This window comes from Acomys minous (genome assembly GCF_964271855.1).
Source record: "Acomys minous genome assembly, chromosome: 6".
NCBI classification, from domain to species: Eukaryota; Metazoa; Chordata; class Mammalia; order Rodentia; family Muridae; genus Acomys; species Acomys minous.
In genome coordinates this window covers 99,599,045-99,616,984 of record NC_140487.1, presented here as the reverse complement: position 1 = coordinate 99,616,984, position 17,940 = coordinate 99,599,045, and the positions used below count along the sequence as shown (strand labels likewise).

The following is a 17,940-nucleotide window of genomic DNA, read 5'->3' as shown; positions in this document are numbered from 1 at the left end:
TTCGGGTAGACTAGCTGTCCAGCTTGTCCTGGGATCCCAGTCTCCACTTGCCAAGGGACGGGAATATGGTCTGGCTGCCATAGACTGAGCGCTGGGGATTTGGTTCCATTGAGGCATCTCCCCAGATCTACCCTAGGAATTTTAAATTTTAAATTTCCAAATGGCTTTCTAACTGGTTTTAAATTGGAGTTGTAATCTCTATTTGATATCCCCCCCTTTTTTTTTTTTTTGCTTTTTTGTTTTATTTTGTTGTTTTGAAACAGTCGCACGTAGCTGAGGATGGCCTTGAGCACCAGATTGCCCTGGCTCAGCCTCCTGAGTGCCAAGACTGCATGATGACTTATTTTGATGGGTAAATAGTTTTTCTTAAAATTAAAAAATAAAATAAAATAAAAAGGAAGAAATTAAAGCTGAAGAGATATCTCAGCCGGTAAAAGTTCTTGCCTCAAAAGCCCGACGACCCAAGTTTGATTCCTGAAACCCACGTAAGAAAGCTGGATACAGCAGTGAACACTGCAAGGAAACTGAATCCAGCAGCACACATCTGGAATCCCAGAATCCCTCCGGTGAGGTTGGAGACCTCTGACCCCCACATACACAGCATGAACATATATGTGCATGTGCACTCATGCTCACAGGCACACACACAAACAGGTACAGAAAGGAAGGGAGGAAAGAAAAAAATAATAATAAACTCACCGGAGACCCGCTCTCAGGGATAAAGAATCTTCTGTAGAGAGCAAATCCAATGTCTGAAGCAACTAGGAGAGAAGACGCCCAGTGAGGCCTAGGACGTCCACATTGGGCAGAGGCCTGTTCTCCTTAACAGTGTCGCCTTTAACTCGCCTGCTGTGCCAGTTGCTGTTCTCAGAGCTCACCCTCCATTAACCCATTTATTTTCCTAACAGCCTCATGAAGTGGCCATTATCAGTAACCCATTTATAGACTTATTAGTCCCAACGACACTGTTCTCATGGTAGAGACACGAAGCAAAAAGCCGACCAGATGGCCCTGACTTAGGGAGGTAACTGCCTTGGGGGAGCAGGGAGAATGTGTTGCTAGGTATGTTGGCTGAGGCCTATAATCCCAGCACTTGGAGGCAGAGGTAGGGAGATCTCTGTTAGTTAGAGGCCAGCCTCATCTCCGTCTCCATCCAGGCCAGCCAGCGCTACAGAGGGAGACCGTATTTCAAAAACCCATCAAGCCAACAAAAGACAACCGTACGCCACGTTATGGTGAGTACTACAGCGAAGATACAGGTGAAGAATTGGAGGTGTCTGGAATAGCCTGTCCTTCAAAATATTATTTTTAATTAGTTTTGTGTGCAGGGTGTGTGTGGGTGTTTGAGCAGGCACACAAGCACACACCTATGCGCCACAGCACCTGTGTGGAGAGCAGAAGACAGCTTGCAGAAAGTCAATTCTCTGCTTCTACCGTGTGGGTCCTAGGAATTGAACTCAGGACATCAGGCTTGTCATCAGACACTTTACCCACTGAGCCGTTTTATCAGCCAGGCTCTCGTTTTTAACAGGAAGATCAGAGAGCTAAGAACCCTCCTCATTGATGGAGCAAGTCATGCTGACATGCCTCTTCCAGGCAGAGAGTGAGGAACAAGCATGAAACCCTGAGGCAGATGTGTCCCCCAAACCCTGAGGCAGAAGCGTCCCCCGAACCCGGAAATATCAGAAGCCCCTGGGAACTTGTGTTTCATTTTGTCCGAGATGGAGTTTCACTATATATTCTAGGCTAGTTTTGAACTTACTGTGTAGCCTAAGTGGGCCTGAACTTGCAGGCATCCTCCTGCCTTGGCCTCCAGAGGCAGGAACCATAATACTTGGAACCAGGAACTTTATTAAAGTTAAAGTCTCTGGGTTACCCTAGGCAGACGAATGAGCAGCTGAGGCCAGGGTGAGCCTCCTGTGACTCAGAGAGACCTCTGACTATCCTGGACCCCAGCTAAGGATGAAGACGTGGGTGAGGGGACCAGGGAAGAAGCTTGGGAGCCATACTCAGGGGCCTATGAGCCAAGGACTTTAACATGTGACTTTGACGTCTGGGTGACAGGAAGGCATTGAGGGTTTTAGGCACGGAATGACACGAACCCGATGACATTGTTGGTTTGCTTTGCTTTTAGGGTGCTGGGGAGGGGTCGTTCTGGCTGTTAGGTGGGAAATAAAAAGCGAGAACAGGAGCAGAGCCAGGCCTGGTGACGCACGCCTGTAATCCCAGCACTCAGGAGGCAGAGGAAGGCGGATTGCTATGAGTTCGAGGCCAACCTGGTCTACACAGCCAGGACAGCCAAGGTGACACAGAGAAGCCCCGTCTTGAAAAAACAAGAACAAAAACAAAACAAAACAAAAACAACCAAACAACAACAACAAAAACAGGAGCAGACACCAGATGAAGGATGGCTGCCTTACGCATCCAAGTGAGGTTAAAGGTCACATTTTATGCACAAAGAAACCAAGACAGGACCCTGGCTGTGGCTCACTTGGTGGAGTGCTTGCCTAAAGTGCAGAAGACCCTGGGTTGGACGCTGGCACCAGGCATGACAGCACACGTCTGTAATCTTAGTGCTCAGAAGGTGGGGGCAGAGGAAGGAGGAGTTCAAAGCCATCCTCAGCTACGTAGCAAGTTCCAAGGGCAGCCTCGTGTACCCCAACATATCTCAAACCTCTCTCCTGCCACCCTAAAAATTGAAAATTGAGAAATTTCAAAAGAAGGTGAATCATCTCAATAGTTTGTAAGCTTTTCCTTTGCAGACAAAACTCATACACAGCCAGGTGCGGTGGCGCACGCCTTTAATCCCAGCACTCGTGAGGCAGAGGCAGGTGGGTCTCTGTGGGTTCCAGGCCAGGCTGGTCTACAAAGTGAGTCCAGGACAGCCAAGGCTACACAGAGAAACCATGTCTTGAAAAAAACAAAATTACAAGGCTGGAGAGATGGCTCAGAGGTCAAAGAGCACTGACTGCTCTTCCAGAGGTCCTGAGTTCAACTCCCAGCAACCACATGGTGGCTCACAACCATCTGTAATGTGATCTGATGCCCTCTTCTGGCCTGCAGGTGTACATGCAGGCAGAGTACTGTATGCATAATAAATAAATTAATTAAAAAAAAAAAACCCTCATACACTTCCTACTATGTGAAAACAGAAATCGGGAAATGTAAGGGAAGCTACCGCGAGATGCACAGGGCACCCCAGAACTTGTCCTGGCACAGCACCGAGGCCCCTCTACCCGTGGACAGTTCTTCCCTGGCAGGGTGGGGAACCCCAGACACCCTTCCGATGAAGACTGAAGATGAGGCTGAAGCTGTGAACTACTCACACAGCTCACTTACCTATCAGGATGATGGCGAGTAGTCTGAAGATTCCAAAAGCAGGAATCATTTCTCGAAAGTTCTGGGAAAGAGATAATAGTAAGAATACAACCTATAGGCCAATGGCACCCCAGTACTGCTCCCTCGTCATTTGCCTTTTGCTTTTTTCTTTTCTTTTTTACTTTTCTTTTTTTTTTTTTTAATTTATTTATTTGGTTTTTTGAGACAGGGTTTCTCTGTGTAGCCTTGGCTGTCCTGGACTCCCTTTGTAGACCAGGTTGGCTTCGAACTCACAGCGATCCGCCTGCCTCTGCCTCCCGAGTGCTGGGATTAAAGGCGTGCACCACCACCACCCAGCTCTTTTTTACTTTTCAAGACTGTGTTTCTCTGTAGCCCTGGCTGTCTTGGAACTCACTTTGTAGACCAGGCTGGCCTCAAATTGACAGAGGTCCGCCTGCCTCTGCCTCCCGAGTGCTGGGATTAAAGGCGTGCAATGTTTAGTTTTCATTATTTGTAAGGCAAACCATAGTTGCAACAGCCAAGTTTTAAAATGCATCAGGGAAGGACAATGTTGCTGTACTCTGGAGCACAAAACCAAACATAAGCTTTAAATTTATACTGTAAATGACACCATTTCATTAGCCAGTACTTAAATATAAGTAATAGGAAATCAATATATAACATGTCAGTAAATGGGGAACTAAGTCTATAAAATAATTCTGGCCTTTCTGGTTAACATTCTTTTACTATTTCACTCTCTTTCCCAGTAGTAGTTAACAAAGACTTAACTAATATCTGAGCATTTCTTTCATTTTCTACAAGAACTGGAAATGCCAGCAGTAGGCTATTTTTAAATTATTATTTTCAAAAATGTACTATATGTGTGCCTACATGTCTCTGTGTGTGTGTGTATTGGTTGGTTGTATGTGTGTGTCTGTATGTGATAGTGTGTGTGTATATGTGTGTGAGTGTGTGTGTATGCACACGCAGGTAGAATACTCACACATATAAAATAAGCAAAATTTTAAAAGTCTGGAAATGGGGCACGGTGGTGCATACCGGTAATCTTGGGAGGTACAAGGGCAAAGATTCCGAATCCAGGTGAGGATCAAAGTCAAGGCTATCCTCTGCTACTTCTCAGGTTCCAGACTAGCCTGGGCTACCTGACAGCCTGTCTCTAAAACTTCCGTTCCCACAATTCTTACCACTATAACATTCATAAAATAGCCCCCCATCAACGCATAGACTCCTCCGGAAGCACCCACAAGAGACTTAAGGGGGTCAAAAATGGAGCTGGCAAGGGAACCTGGGGAAACAAAATACAAAAGATCAGACAGAACTATGAGAATTTTGAACGAACCAGGCGTGGTGGCGCACGCCTTTAACCCCAGCACTCGGGAGGCAGAGGCAGGCAGATCGCTGTGAGTTCGAGACCAGCCTGGTCTACAAAAATGAGTCCAGGACAGTCAAGGCTACACAGAGAAACCTTGTCTCAAAAAAACATAAAAATAAATAAATAAATAAATAAATAAATAAATAAATAAATAAAATATTTTGGATGGAGTAGGATTTAAAGAAAATCTAAAGTTAAAGTGTGAGAACTTTTGACCATTTTTATATTAGTAAGCAATAACTCCACCTTGCCCCTGTGTGCCGAGTGGGTTCAGGTATGCAGATTAACTGCCCCAATATTTATGAAACATTAAGCATTTGTTAGGACTGTCGTAAAAGCTCGGCAGTGATGGTGCACGCCTTTAATCCCAGCACTTGGGAGGCAGAGGCAAGAGGATCTCTGTGAGTTCAAGGCCAGCATGGTCTACAGAGCTAGTTTTAGGACAGCCAAGACTATACAGAGAATCCCTGTCTCGAGAAACCAAAAGAAAAAGAGAAGAAAAGAAATAGTAAAACAGAGGCAAGATGGGCTGGAGAGATGGCTCAGCGGTTAAGAGCACTGTCCGCTCTTTGAGAGGTCTTGAGTTCAATTCCCAGCAACCACATTGTGTCTCGCAACCATCTGTACTGGGATCTGGTGCCCTCCTCTAGTGTGCAGGTGTACATGCAGATAGAGCACTCATATACATCAAATAAATAACTTTTTTTTTTAAGTCACCGGGCATGGTGACGTACACTTTTAAACCCAGCACTCAGGAGGCAGAGGCAGGCAGAACACTGTGAGTTCGAGGCCAACCTGGTCTACAAAGCAACTCCAGGACAGCCAAGGCTACACAGAGAGACCCTGTCTTGAAACCCCCCCCTCAAAATAGTAATGTTAAATTTAAAAGTCTGTTAGAAAACAACAATAAAATAGAGACAAGAGTTCAGACCTGGAGCCCAAAACCCTGTTACTAGAGGACATTATTTAATGTCTCCTGTCTGTATAGTGGAAATATTAACAAAATAGTTCCCAATCGGTTGTGAGGCGAAGTAAAAGAGCTGACACAGTATCATACGAAAGCACTGTGTGATGTGTTTTGTAGCCTTGCTAGCTATTATTTCAACCAGGCCAGGGAGATGGCTCAGCTGGCAAAAGAGCCTGCTGCCAAGCCTGAGTATGCCCCCTGGGCCCCACATGGTGGAGAGAGAGAACCAGCTCCAACGAGTTGTGTTCTGAGCTGCACAAGAGTCCACACATATACATGTTGCAAGAGATAAGTCCAAGGTCAGTCTGGTCTAGGTAGTGAAAGCCTATCTCAAAAAGCAAAAATAAAACAAAATAATGAAGGAATTATACCACAGCATATTCACCAGATAATAAATAGAAAGACAATAAATGAATTTTTCTTGTTTTTAAAGTGTGTTTGTTTGAAACAGGGTCTTACTACGGAGCCTTGGGCTGGAACTTACTGTGTAAAGCAAACTGGCCTTGGACTCACAGAGACCGGCCTATCTCTGCCTCCTGAGACGTTGGGATTAAATTTGTGTACTACCACACCTGGCCTGGCAACGATTTTAAAAGAGAATTATAGACTGAGACAGATTTATTGCTGGGATTGGTTGGTTGGTTGGTTGGCTGGTTTTGGGTTTTGACACAGTGTGTCACATAGACCAAGCTGTTTACAAACTTGCTGTGTAGCAGAGGATGGCCTCGAACTCCTAATCTTCCTGCCTTCATCTCCTCCCACTCTGCCTACTATGTACATGGCTTTGGTTGATCCCCAGCACCACTGCCTCCTTCCAAGGAATCACAATTCTGCTGAAACTTCTCCAGAAACCTGACAAGGCTAAGACACCTTCCCTCTTGTGGGAGGAAAGCACTGCTTTAGTGCTAAGTAAGGAAAGATGCTACAAGAAAACCAGAGTCTGTTGTGACTATAGAGTGTGACTCGGTGGGGGAGAGAGCACTTGCCTAGGTTGATGAGTGCCCTGGGTTCAATCTCCAGCAAAGGAAGGAAGAACGGATGAGGGTAAGGGAGGGAGGGAGGGAGGGAGGGAAGGAGGGAGGGAAGGAAAGAAGTGGAGAAAAAGAAGGAAGAAAAAGGAGAGGAGAGAGCCATGATTCTACCTCAGCAGGCACTTGCACTCACACACACACACACACACACACACACACACACACACACACACACGACAGCTCAGCGGAGTGTTTGCATAGCATTCAGGAAGCTGCTGAATCCCCAACACCACATAAACCTATAATCCCACCACTTGGGAAGTGGAGGGAGGAGGATCAGGAATTCAAGAGCATCCTTGGCTACAAGAGGCCAACCTGGGCTACAAAAGGCCATCCTGGGCTACAAGAGACCCTCTCTCAAAAAGCAATAGAGAAAAGGATAAAACTACCCAGAGATCCTACAAGGGGTGAACAGCTAGACAAGACCATAACACAGAACACTGCTCAGCAGTGAAAAAAATAATAACTGTGTACAGTTCTGAAGCAACACAAAGAGAGCAGGTCAGTGCTTGTCAATGGTAAAGGAGGAGGAGACTGAAAAGTAAGAGGCTCGGCTATGAAAAGCCTGCATGAGAGTGTCTTGAGTTGCCGTGCTAAAATTTACAGGATGACAGGTCAGGCGTGGTGGTGCAGGCCTTGAATCCCAGCGCCCAGGAGGCAGAGGCAGGAGGATCTCTGTGAGCTCGAGGCCAGCCTGGTCTACAAAGCAAGTCTAGGAAAGCCAAGGCTACACCAAGAAATCCTGTCTTGGAAAAAAATCAACAATAACAACAACAAAAACAACGATAGCTTCCTCAAAACTAAGGCATTTGTTTGTTTGTTTGTTTGTTGAGACATCTATGTAGCCCTGGCTGTCCTAGAACTCAGAAATTCACCTGCCTCTGCCTCCCAAGTGCTGGGATTAAAATTGTGCGCCACACCCAGAAAAGTGTCTTCCTTAAATGCAAATCTGGCTGCGCTGCTTTCCGGAATCATTACTCTAGCATAATCAGGGACTCCGAGATTCAAACACTGAGCTGCTTGAAATTTCTCAAGCTGTGTAAACTCTATGGGGATGTGAGATATTTGCCGCCACTGTGACTTATTTACGAGTGCTTGTTTTCTCTCTACCACCTATCTAATCTCAGGTCACATTGTCTCTAACACTCACGAGATTCCCTAACACGTTATGACATGTGTATAATGTGTCAGGGTGCAATAAATCCTGACTTGGGTAGAGCAGTCCACTGTAAGCATGTGCCACCTTGGTTTCCATCCTAAGAGCCCAGAAGTGTTGACTCCACGTTCCCCTCGGGACACTGACCTGCCAGCACTCCTGCCAAGTACACCAGCCCCACTCGGAAGCCTTTGTGGACCATTTCCAAGGGAATGCCCAGAACAAGCTGCATAAAAAGATTCCCCACGATATGCTGGACTCTGCAGAGACAAACACGGGTCAGACATCCAAGCAGCAAGCGGTTGTCATGGGAGACTTACATGAGATATTTCTAGCTAAGAACTTGATAGAGCTGGGCAGTGGTGGCACACGCCTTTAATCCCAGCACTCGGGAGGCAGAGGCAGGCGGATCACTGTGAGTTCGAGGCCAGCCTGGTCTACAAAGAGAGTCCAGGACAGCCAGAGCTATTACACAGAGAAACCCTGTCTCAGGGGAAAAAAAAAATTCTAGGTGTGATAGAACACAACTTTAATCCCATTTCCTGGGAAGGAAAGGCCAGTGGATTTCTGTGAGTTCAAGGCCAGGCTGGTCTACATAGTTAGTTCCAGGCTACATAGTGAGACCCTGTCTCAAAAAAAAAAAAGAAAACAATAATAATAAGTTGTTGAGAGCAGCTCAGAGAGTAGGCACAGCACTTGCTTAGTAAACATGAAGCTCTGGGTTGTGCCCTCAGCACCAAGTCCTTGCACCTTGCGCTGTATGTCTAATTAGCCACTGACCAAAAATGTAATCATTTTAAATCCAGTGTGGGGTGGATCACATGGTTGAAATTCAGTTCACCTGATACTACAGGGCTCCCCCAAAGATAGCCACAAGGTATTTGCTGATCACAGTGGGCATGGGGGACCATAGATGCTTTTTTTTTTCTTTTTCTTTTTTTTTTTTTTTTTTGAGATTGTAGCCTATGCTGGCCTTAAACTCCTGATTTTCCTCCTTCTACCTCCCTCATACTGAGACTGCAGACATGTGCCATCATCACCTGGTTGGGAAGCAGGTGTGGAAAGGCTCTCACATCTAAGAAACTGTAAACAAGCCAGGGGGTGGCGGCTTGCCTTTGAATCTTAGCACTCCAGAGACAGGTAGGCAGATCTCTATGAGTTCAAGGCCAACCTGGTCTACAGAGTAAGTTCCAGGACAGCCAGAGCTACACAGGGAAACCCAGTCTTGAAATGCAAAAAAAGAAGAAGAAGAAAAGAAAAGAAAAAAAGAGAAAGACAGAAAGAAAGAAAAAAGAAGATAAGAAAGAAAGGAGGGAAGGAAAGAAAAACTGGAAGCCCCTCCTGTTCATTAGCTATCTTTCTTATTTTGTTCCCTTCTTTCATTTGTGTGGTGTGTTCGTGCAGGAGTGCACATGTGCAAGTGTGAGTGTATGTGTGTATGTGTGTGTAGTGTATATGCTAGTGTTTTACAGTTGTACCTACTGAATTGAAGCCAGAGGAGAGTACTGGTTCTCCCCATCGCTCTTCTCTACCTTATTCCTTTGAGGCAGGGTCTCTCCCTGAACTTGAAGCTTGTGTTATTCAGCTAGGCTGGTAGCTAGCAAGGGCCAGCGATCTTCCTGTCAGCTCTGGTCACAGCACTAGGGTTGCAGACGCACATGAGACCATGCCCAGCAAGCCTTCTTAACCACTGTGCCTTCTCTCCAGCTCCGCCCGCCCCCCCCCCCCGACTGTTTCTATACCCCCTCGTGCCACTGTTTAACTGATAGCTAGTCAGTTAGATCATACTCCACATCAGTCAAAATGCTCACAAATTAACTTTTTACAGAGTGTGTTTTGGGGAGGCAGACTGGTCATTCAGTTGGACAACACCCAACAGGTAGGGCAACCCACTTTTAGTTTGATAGTGATTTGGTCTCATTTCATTAATGTTCCTATATCAATACCAACATTAGACAGTTATGCAGAACACAGCTTCCAGGGCACCAGAGCACATGTAGCACGCACACACACACACACACACACACACACACACACACACCATCATCATCATCATTATCACAACAACAAAAGTTACAGATTAGTGGCAATTTGAAGTTTTTTTGTTTAGTTTTGTTTTGTTTCAAGACAGGGTTTCTCTGTGTAGCCCTGGCTGTCTTGGACTCGCTTTGTAAACCAGGCTGACCTTGAACTCATGGTGATCCACCTGCCTCTGCCTCCTGAGTGCTGGGATTATGGATGTGCGCCACCATGCAGGGCTGCAATTTGGGGTTTTTGTTTCTATCTCTTCCTCCACTCCTCCTTCTCCATGGCTGATCTGGAATTCTGTGTAGACCAGGCTAGCTTTCAAGTCAGAGATCTACCTGCTTCTGCTCCCCTAATGTGCTGGGATTCAAGGTATGTTCCAGTAAAATGTAAAATCTTAGTGTGTGTGTGTGTGTGTGTGTGTGTGTGTGTGTGTGTGTGTGTGTATTTCAGACATAGAGAGAGAGAAGGGAGAGAGAGGAGAGATTTTGAGAAGGGGGGGACTGGCAGGAGTCAGTATTCTCCTTGTTCTGGGGATCCAGTGCAGGCAGTTGAGTTTGGCCAGTGTCTTTACCCTCTGAGTCATCTCACACACACATTATTGTTTGCGTTTTAAGGCAGAGCCTGACCATGTGGCTGGCTGGCTTGAAATTCAATATGTAGGTCATGAGGACTTGGCACAGTCTTTTTGCCCCGGCTCCCAACAGCTGGAACGATAGGCACGCAGCACCTTGCCCAGCCTAACAATGACTCAGGATCTCTTCTGATGCCATGGACTTGGCCATTCCTTACCCAGCATGGACCAGCATGTATGAGATGAACCTCCAGGCTTCCTCCCTCTTCTCGGGACGGTAAGTAAAGGGACTTTCCAAGATCCCCTCGCCCAGGGTGATCCATTGCTTCTGGGGCTTCCACACAGCGTAATAAATAAACACTGCCAGCTGTCAGGGAGGGATAATTATCCGTGTTAACTACCATCACTCTGGAGGTGGGGCCCCATTAAAACCCACAGGCAGTGCTTGTGTCAGAGTGGTTAGATCTTCCTGGGCTCAGAAGGTGATGACACTGAAGTTCTCCACCATGCCCCGCCGTGATGAGCAGGTGTTTGCCCAGCTCGTAATGACTTCCTGAGTCCCCTACTCCTGGCTTTTTTGACACTCTGAGGTCAGTCACTATGTTCTCTCCTGCCCTCCCTTGAGTACATAACCAATGTCCCTCACCATTCCCACTTCACAGCCCAGGGACCTGAAATGATGAAGACCAGTGTCCTGGTGATGTCACGTGACGTCCTCTCCCTCGTGATGTGATGGAAAGACACTTTATCTCTGTGCCGTGCTTTGTCTCTGTGTGTAGCCTTGGCTGTCCTGGACTCACTTTGTAGACCAGGCTAGCCTTGAACTCACAGCGATCCACCTGCCTGGGCCTCCTGAGTGCTGGGATTAAAAGCATGCACCACCATGCGTGGCTGTCTGCGCCATGCTTTTTCTACACTCCCAATTCTAGTCTAACCATTAGAAAAACCTCAGACAACCCCAGATGAGGATGTTCTACAAGGTACCTGGCAGATATACTTTATCAAGGCCATAAGAGACCAACTGAGAAGTCACCAGGAATCAGAGGAGCCTGGGAAGGCAGGACAGCTTAATGCAGTGTGAAACCCTGTATTGGAAAGGACCAGAAGACAAGAAAGAGGACAGCAATGAGAAAAACTGATCAAATCTAAGTCAAGTCTGGAGTTAAATTAATAGTGCAGGTTCAGCCTCCTGAATACAAAATATGAAACCCAAAATGCCCCAATTTTTGAAGTTTTTGAGCACCAACATGATACTTCTAAAAGGTTTAGAAATCTAGTGAGATAGCTCAGCAGTTAAGGGCACTGGCTGAATCTCTAGGGGACCCAGGTTCAATTCCCAGCTCACAAGCATCTCTAACTCCAATTACAGGGAATCTAATGCCTTCTTCTGGCCTCTGAGGGCATGAGGTACACATGTGGTGCAAAATATATGCAGGAAAAATACCATACACATAAAAAAGTTGCTAGGTGTGGTGGTGCACGACTTTAATCCCAGCACTCAGTAGGCAGAGGCAGGCAGATCACTGTGAGTTTGAGGCCAGCAGGGTCTACAAAGGGAGTCCAGGACAGCCAAGATAACATAGAGAAACCTTGTCTCGAAAAACCAAACCAAAACAAAACAAAGAATAAAAATTTTTAAAAAACAAGTTTTAGGTTTGTGTGCGTGTGTGTACCTACATGTGGAGGCCATAGGTTAACCTCAGGTGCCATTCCTCAGGTGCCACACACTTGGCCTGAAGCTCAAACAGGAGGCTAGGCTGGCTGGCTAGCAAACCTCAGAGATCCATGCGTCTGTCTCCTCCTCCCTAGTGGTGGGATCAGGCACACACCATCACTCCTGGCTCCCTTTACACGGGCTCTGAGGATCAAATTCATGTCCACATGCCAGCAAGAGAAGTGCTTTACAGACTGAACAATCTCCTTAGACCCAAAGCTTTAGACTTCGGAGCACTAAAGTCTACACAAATATTCCAAAATTGGAACTGGAAAGATGCCTCAACCATCAGGGGTGCATACACTATGACTGCTGAGACCCTTAGCTCCATTCCCCCCTTCTACAGCAAAACAGCCATGCCCAGCCCTTGTCTTGTGTATTTTTGGGGGTTTTCCCTCTTTTTTTCTTCTTTTTTTTGGGGGGGGTTGGGGTTTTTTTTTGTTTTTTGTTTTTTTGGGGTTTTTTTGTTTTTTTTGTTTTTTTTGGTTTTTCAAGACAGGGTCTCTCTGTGTAGCCTTGGCTGTCCTGGACTCACTTTGTAGACCAGGCTGGCCTTGAACTCACAGAGATCCGCCTGCCTCTGCCTCCCAAGTACTGGGATTAAAGCCTTGTCTTGTTTTTTTAATTTATTTTTATTTATTTATTTATTATGTATACAGATCTCATTATAGATGGTTGTGAACTAACATGTGGTTGCTGGGAATTGAACTCATGGCCTTTGGAAGAGCAGTCAGTGCTCTTAACCTCTGAGCCATCGCTCCAGGCCAGCCTTGTCTTATTCTTAAACATGTGATCATCTCCCATTATTCTCCGCCATCTCCCTCATCCTCACGTATACTCAGAACCGGTAGACACACAGTCCCACTAGGTAACACAGCTACACGGAGCTTAACGCTTCCTAGCCTTGCAATAGGTCCCTATAAGAAAGTGGAGAGCAACATCCCAGTCAGCCTTGACAAAAGAATGTCCAGGAAATGCTTGCACATTCGCCACAAAAGGTTTGGTTCCCGTAATGGCTCATTTTATGTTCAATTTGGCAAGGTTCAGATAGATTTGGATATATATTCAAACATTATTCTAGATGTGTCTGTGAATTCGAATTTTTTTATTGTTTGTATATTGTCTATCCATTAACTAAGTTAGTTGGTTACCTGGTTTAGTTAGCTAGTTAGTAAATTACATAGTTACAGCATCTCACTATACAGCCTGGGCTAACCTCAGACTTACTGTGTAGCCCAGGCTCCCTTAAACCCAACATCCTCCTGCTTTGGTTTCCAAGCTCTGAGGTTACAAGATAGTGCCACCATGCTCATCTGAGGTCATTTTTGAGATAAAAGTGATGTTTAATTTAGTACCCCTTTTCCCCTACCTTGTGAAAGTGTCCCACCCAGCCAGATAAAAGCCTTAATAGAAAAAGACTGCATATCATGAAGGAAGGAATTACCCCCAGCAAATGGCCTTGAACTCAACACAATACCCTCGGTGGGGTCCCCTGCCTACCAGCTGGCCCTGAAGATTGTGGAGCTGAGACCTCCCTCGCTTTCCAGTTCCTTCCTTGTCACCCTATTGATTCTGTTCTGCTGGGGAGCCCTGCAGTGTAGTCCCTGACACCAAAGCTGGGCGTAAGTGGGAATTAAGAGGGTTACAGTAGGGACACCCTAATGCCCTTGAAGTCATGGCCTCCGGCAGCAATCTTTCCTAAAATAACAGTCTAGAAGAAAAACCTTGATATCACAAAACTCAGGAGGGGCCTGGCCCTTCCCAGTCACTAAGACACACCCTGGGCTGACTCCGCCCACCTCTCTGAGCTTTGCCCTCTTTCTGGAAACCAAGAGCTCTAAGCAGGTCGTACAGTTTGCAGAACATATCCCAAAGTAGACACCCACAGCAGCTGCCACTGTTTCCCTCTGACGGCTCAGGCAGCTGGCAGCTGGTGACTGTTCTAAATATATGCCCCAGGCTGACCTGACCAACCAGTCTATTTTGTTTCATGAGATAAAGCCAATTTGCAAGCTGAACATGGTGATGCATGTCTGTAATCCCAACGCCCAGGTGACTGTGACAAAAGGATTATAGTGAGTTTGTGGCCAGCCTGAGTACATAGTGAGTTGGAGCCCAGCTTGGGCTACAGTGCCAAATCCCATCTCAAAAAAAAAAAAAAGCTAATTTGCAGGCCCAAAGTTCCCTGGTTTTCTAAAGAACACATGAGCTAAAATGAAGCTTGTAAAGTCGGTTAACCCTGGGCAGTGGATTTTCATCACGGATGAAACAGACCCCTGAGTTGGCGGTGGCTGAGCAAGTCAGCTAGCTCTGGGAGGTTTCAGTGCGCTGCCCTCGACCCTCTGCGCTCCCCTCCTCCACAGTTTCTTCTCTAGGTGGGTTTTGTCCCCTCTTTGTCTGCAGCTTCCGGTCTGAGCTGCCGTGAGGGCCCCTCAGCTGGTGGTGTTTACCTCAGCCAGGCTGATGAGGATGATGAACAGTGGGGGCGGGAGGCAGCTGGCTCTCGCCAGGTACGTCCCTCGGACTGGCTCAGGGAGCATCCACTTTGAGACAATCCTGTGGACCTTTCTGCTCCGGGGGAGGTCTTTACTTTTCCCGTCCTCTCTCACTGTCTCCTCCTCCAGCTCTTCCTTTCCATCTCTTTCCGTGTTCAGATTCACACGCTCCATCTCTACATCGGGTGCAGCTGCCATTCTGTCGGTCCTCCTCCCTCAACCTAAAACGACATGAACGTCAGTGAAAACGGGTGAGCCTTTGGTCCACAGGCTGGGGCTCTTTCCTGGGCTGTTTGGGAAACTGTTTTCCTGGTCCTTCCAGCGTGTAGCTAGGAGGCAGCTAAAGATGATTAAAATGGCCTAAACTGCCAGTGGTGGCACATGCTTTCAATCGCAGCACTTGGGCAGCAGAAGTAGGCAGATCTCTATGAGTTCGAGGACAGCCTGGCCTACAGAGTAAGTCTCGGCACAGCCAAGGCTACATAGAGAAATCCTGGCTCGAAAAACAAACTTCCACACAATACACAGAAAAGTAAATAAGTAATAAATAGATATGATTTACAATAAATAAATAAATGAGCTGAATGTGGTGGTGAGCGCCTGTAATTCCTGAGAGACAGAGGCAAAAGGGTAAGAGCAAGCCGGGTGGGTGGTGGTGGCTCACGCCTCTAATCCCAGCACTTGGGAGGCAGAGGCAGGCAGATCTCTGTGAGTTCGAGGACAGCGGAGTTCTACATAGCTAGTTCCAGGAAAGCCAGAGCTGCTACACAGAGAAACCCTGTCTCAAAACATCAGAGGAAAAAAGAAAAAGAAAAGAGAGCCGGACCTGGTCTCACACGCCTTTAATCCCAGCACTCAGGAGGCAGAGGCAAGCGGATCGCTGTGAGTTCCAGGCCAGCCTGGTCTACAAAGCGAGTCTAGGACAGCCAGGGCTACACAGAGAAACCCTGTCTCAAAAAAACCAAAAGAGAAGAAAAAAAAAAAAAGAAAGAAAGAAAGAAAGAAGAGCAGATAAGAGCACCGTCCATAATACAGTGAGTTCCAAGCAGACCAGGGCTACCGGAGACCTTATCTAAACAAATAATAAAGCAGATAAATAACTGAATACACTCTTTTAAACAAAACACTGCATATCCATGAAGTCAGATGACCAAAATTAAAACACAATTTAGGATCTAAGAGTGTACCTCGATTGGCAGAGTGCTTGCATCGCATGTGCAAAGCTGGTTTTATCCCCAGTGCCACATAAACTAGGTGTGGTTGCTCTGTCATCCCAGTGCTTGGATGGCAACATCAGGAAGAGCAGAAGTTCGAGATCATCCTCTGCTACAAAGCCTACGGGAGGTCACCCTGAGATGCGCGAGACCAGCCTCAAAGCCAAGGTAAAAAACCATAGTCCTAGCCGAATGTAGCACCGTGGCATGTAGTTCTAAGACTCAGCAGACTGAGGTGAGAAGAGCAATTGAGCCCCAGGGTGTGACACCAGCTAGACTCCATCCCAACAACAGAAAAGCCATGTTCTTTCATGTACCAGATGTATGGGTACCTCAAGGGAGTCATACACATTAAGCCCCAAACTACTTTTTTTAAAAACTATGGTAAATGACACAAAATTTGGGCTGGTAGGATGGCTCAGCATCTAGCCTGATGGCCTGAAATCGATTCCTACAGCCAACTTGGTAAAGGAGAGAATTGATACCCCCATACACACACACAAAACAAATATATATATATATATATATATATATATATATATATATATATATATATTTTTTTTTTTAAGCAATATGAAACTATTTTAACCATTTAAAGCATACAAATTGGTGACACTGAGCGTGCTTACAATGTTGCCCATTCTTTAGCAGGATCTGGTTCCAAAGGTTTTCCTCAGCCTCCCAAAATCTCATTAATTAATGAGTCACTGTGATTAATTAGTCACTGCCTGCCACCCCACCCCACATAGTCTCATCCCAGTCTCTTGAAACCACTAATCTGCTTCTGCAAACGGACACTGTGTGGACAATGTGTGGAAATGGGGTCCTGTGAGCTGCAACTTTTTTTTTGTTTTTGTTTTTGTTTTTTGAGACAGGGTTTCTCTGTGTAGCCTTGGCTATCCTAGACTCGCTTTGTAGACCAGGCTGGCCTCGAGCTCACAGAGATCTGCCTTTCTCTTCCTCCCGAGTGTGGGATTAAGGTTGTGAGCCACCACGCCGGGCTGTTGCCTACTTTTTAAAAACTGGCAAAACAGCAGTGTGGACTTGAGCCCGGCAGCTTTCCATCATAAGTACTAAAGCATTTAAATAAGTTCAGGGCTAGGAATGTAGCTCAGGAGTAAAGTGCTTATGTAGGTGAGCATGTGCTGGGGTGGATCCCTAGCACTGCAAAGAGACAGATAAGTTTAATTAGGAGTTATTACCTTCCTCAGAAGCAGCCCCATTATAAATTTAATTACCATATATGATCACTAGATGAGGAAATAAAATTCCACACTATTGACAATGCAGCTTTACATTTATTTTTTTTTTAAGATTTTATTTATTTTATGTATTTGAGTGCTCTATCTGCATGTACACCTGCATCCCAGAAGAGGGCCCTAGAGGGTATAGATGGTTGTGAGCCACCCTGTGGTTGCTGGGAATTGAACTCAGGACCTCTGGAAGAGCAGACAGTGCTCTTAACAGCTGAGCCATCTCTACAGCCCCGAGATTTATACTTATAAAAGAAACTAGAGGTGGGCACATTGTCACACGCCTGTAATCCCAGAACTCAGGAAGGCAGAGGCAGGCAGATCTGTGAGTTCAAGGCCACCAGGTCTACAAAGCGAGTCCAGGACAGCCAAAGCTACACAGAAAACGCTGTCTCAAAACTCCAAAAACCAATAACCTAAAAAAAAAAAAAAAAAAAAAAAAAAGAGAGAGAGAGAGAGAAACCAAAAGAAACCAGAAAAAGTAGAAAACAATACATGTTCTGATTAGATTCTGTGTCATCTTGTCACAGCTAGAGTGTCTGAGAAGAGGAACTTGACCTGAGGAGATCCTTCTTTTAGCCCCCGCACTGGGCAGTAGCAGCAGGAAGATCTCTGTGAGAGAGAAGGCCAGCCTGCTCTACAGAGTCCAGGACAGCCAAGGCTCTGTTATACAAGGAAACCTTGCCTTTAAAAAAATAAAAATAAAAATTTTAAAAAGCCAGGCGTTGTGGCGCACACCTTTAATCCCAGCACTCAGGAGGCCAGCCTGGTCTACAAAGTAAGCCTAGGACAGCCAAGGC

The 17,940-nt window shown here is 46.1% G+C and overlaps 1 protein-coding gene and 1 long non-coding RNA gene across 11 annotated transcripts in view; one reads left to right on the top strand and one right to left on the bottom strand.

Moving 5' to 3' along the window:
- Window positions 1-17,940, bottom strand: part of RHBDL2 (rhomboid like 2) — a 70,407-nt gene that overhangs the window by 32,786 nt on the left and 19,681 nt on the right. For all 10 annotated transcript variants that reach the window (XM_084787139.1, XM_084787141.1, XM_084787140.1 and 7 more), the window contains 6 exons: window positions 14,629-14,894; window positions 10,683-10,831; window positions 8,013-8,125; window positions 4,524-4,624; window positions 3,340-3,400; window positions 700-761 (listed from right to left, as the gene is read on the bottom strand). In XM_084787139.1, the coding sequence (XP_084643265.1) occupies window positions 700-761; window positions 3,340-3,400; window positions 4,524-4,624; window positions 8,013-8,125; window positions 10,683-10,831; window positions 14,629-14,871 (729 nt within the window). In that variant the 5' untranslated portion in view covers window positions 14,872-14,894. The remainder of the gene's footprint in view (window positions 1-699; window positions 762-3,339; window positions 3,401-4,523; window positions 4,625-8,012; window positions 8,126-10,682; window positions 10,832-14,628; window positions 14,895-17,940) is intronic.
- Window positions 14,861-17,840, top strand: LOC311600453. Its single transcript, XR_014780256.1, has 3 exons — window positions 14,861-14,924; window positions 15,951-16,055; window positions 17,671-17,840. It is a non-coding gene; the product is annotated as an uncharacterized lncRNA (long non-coding RNA).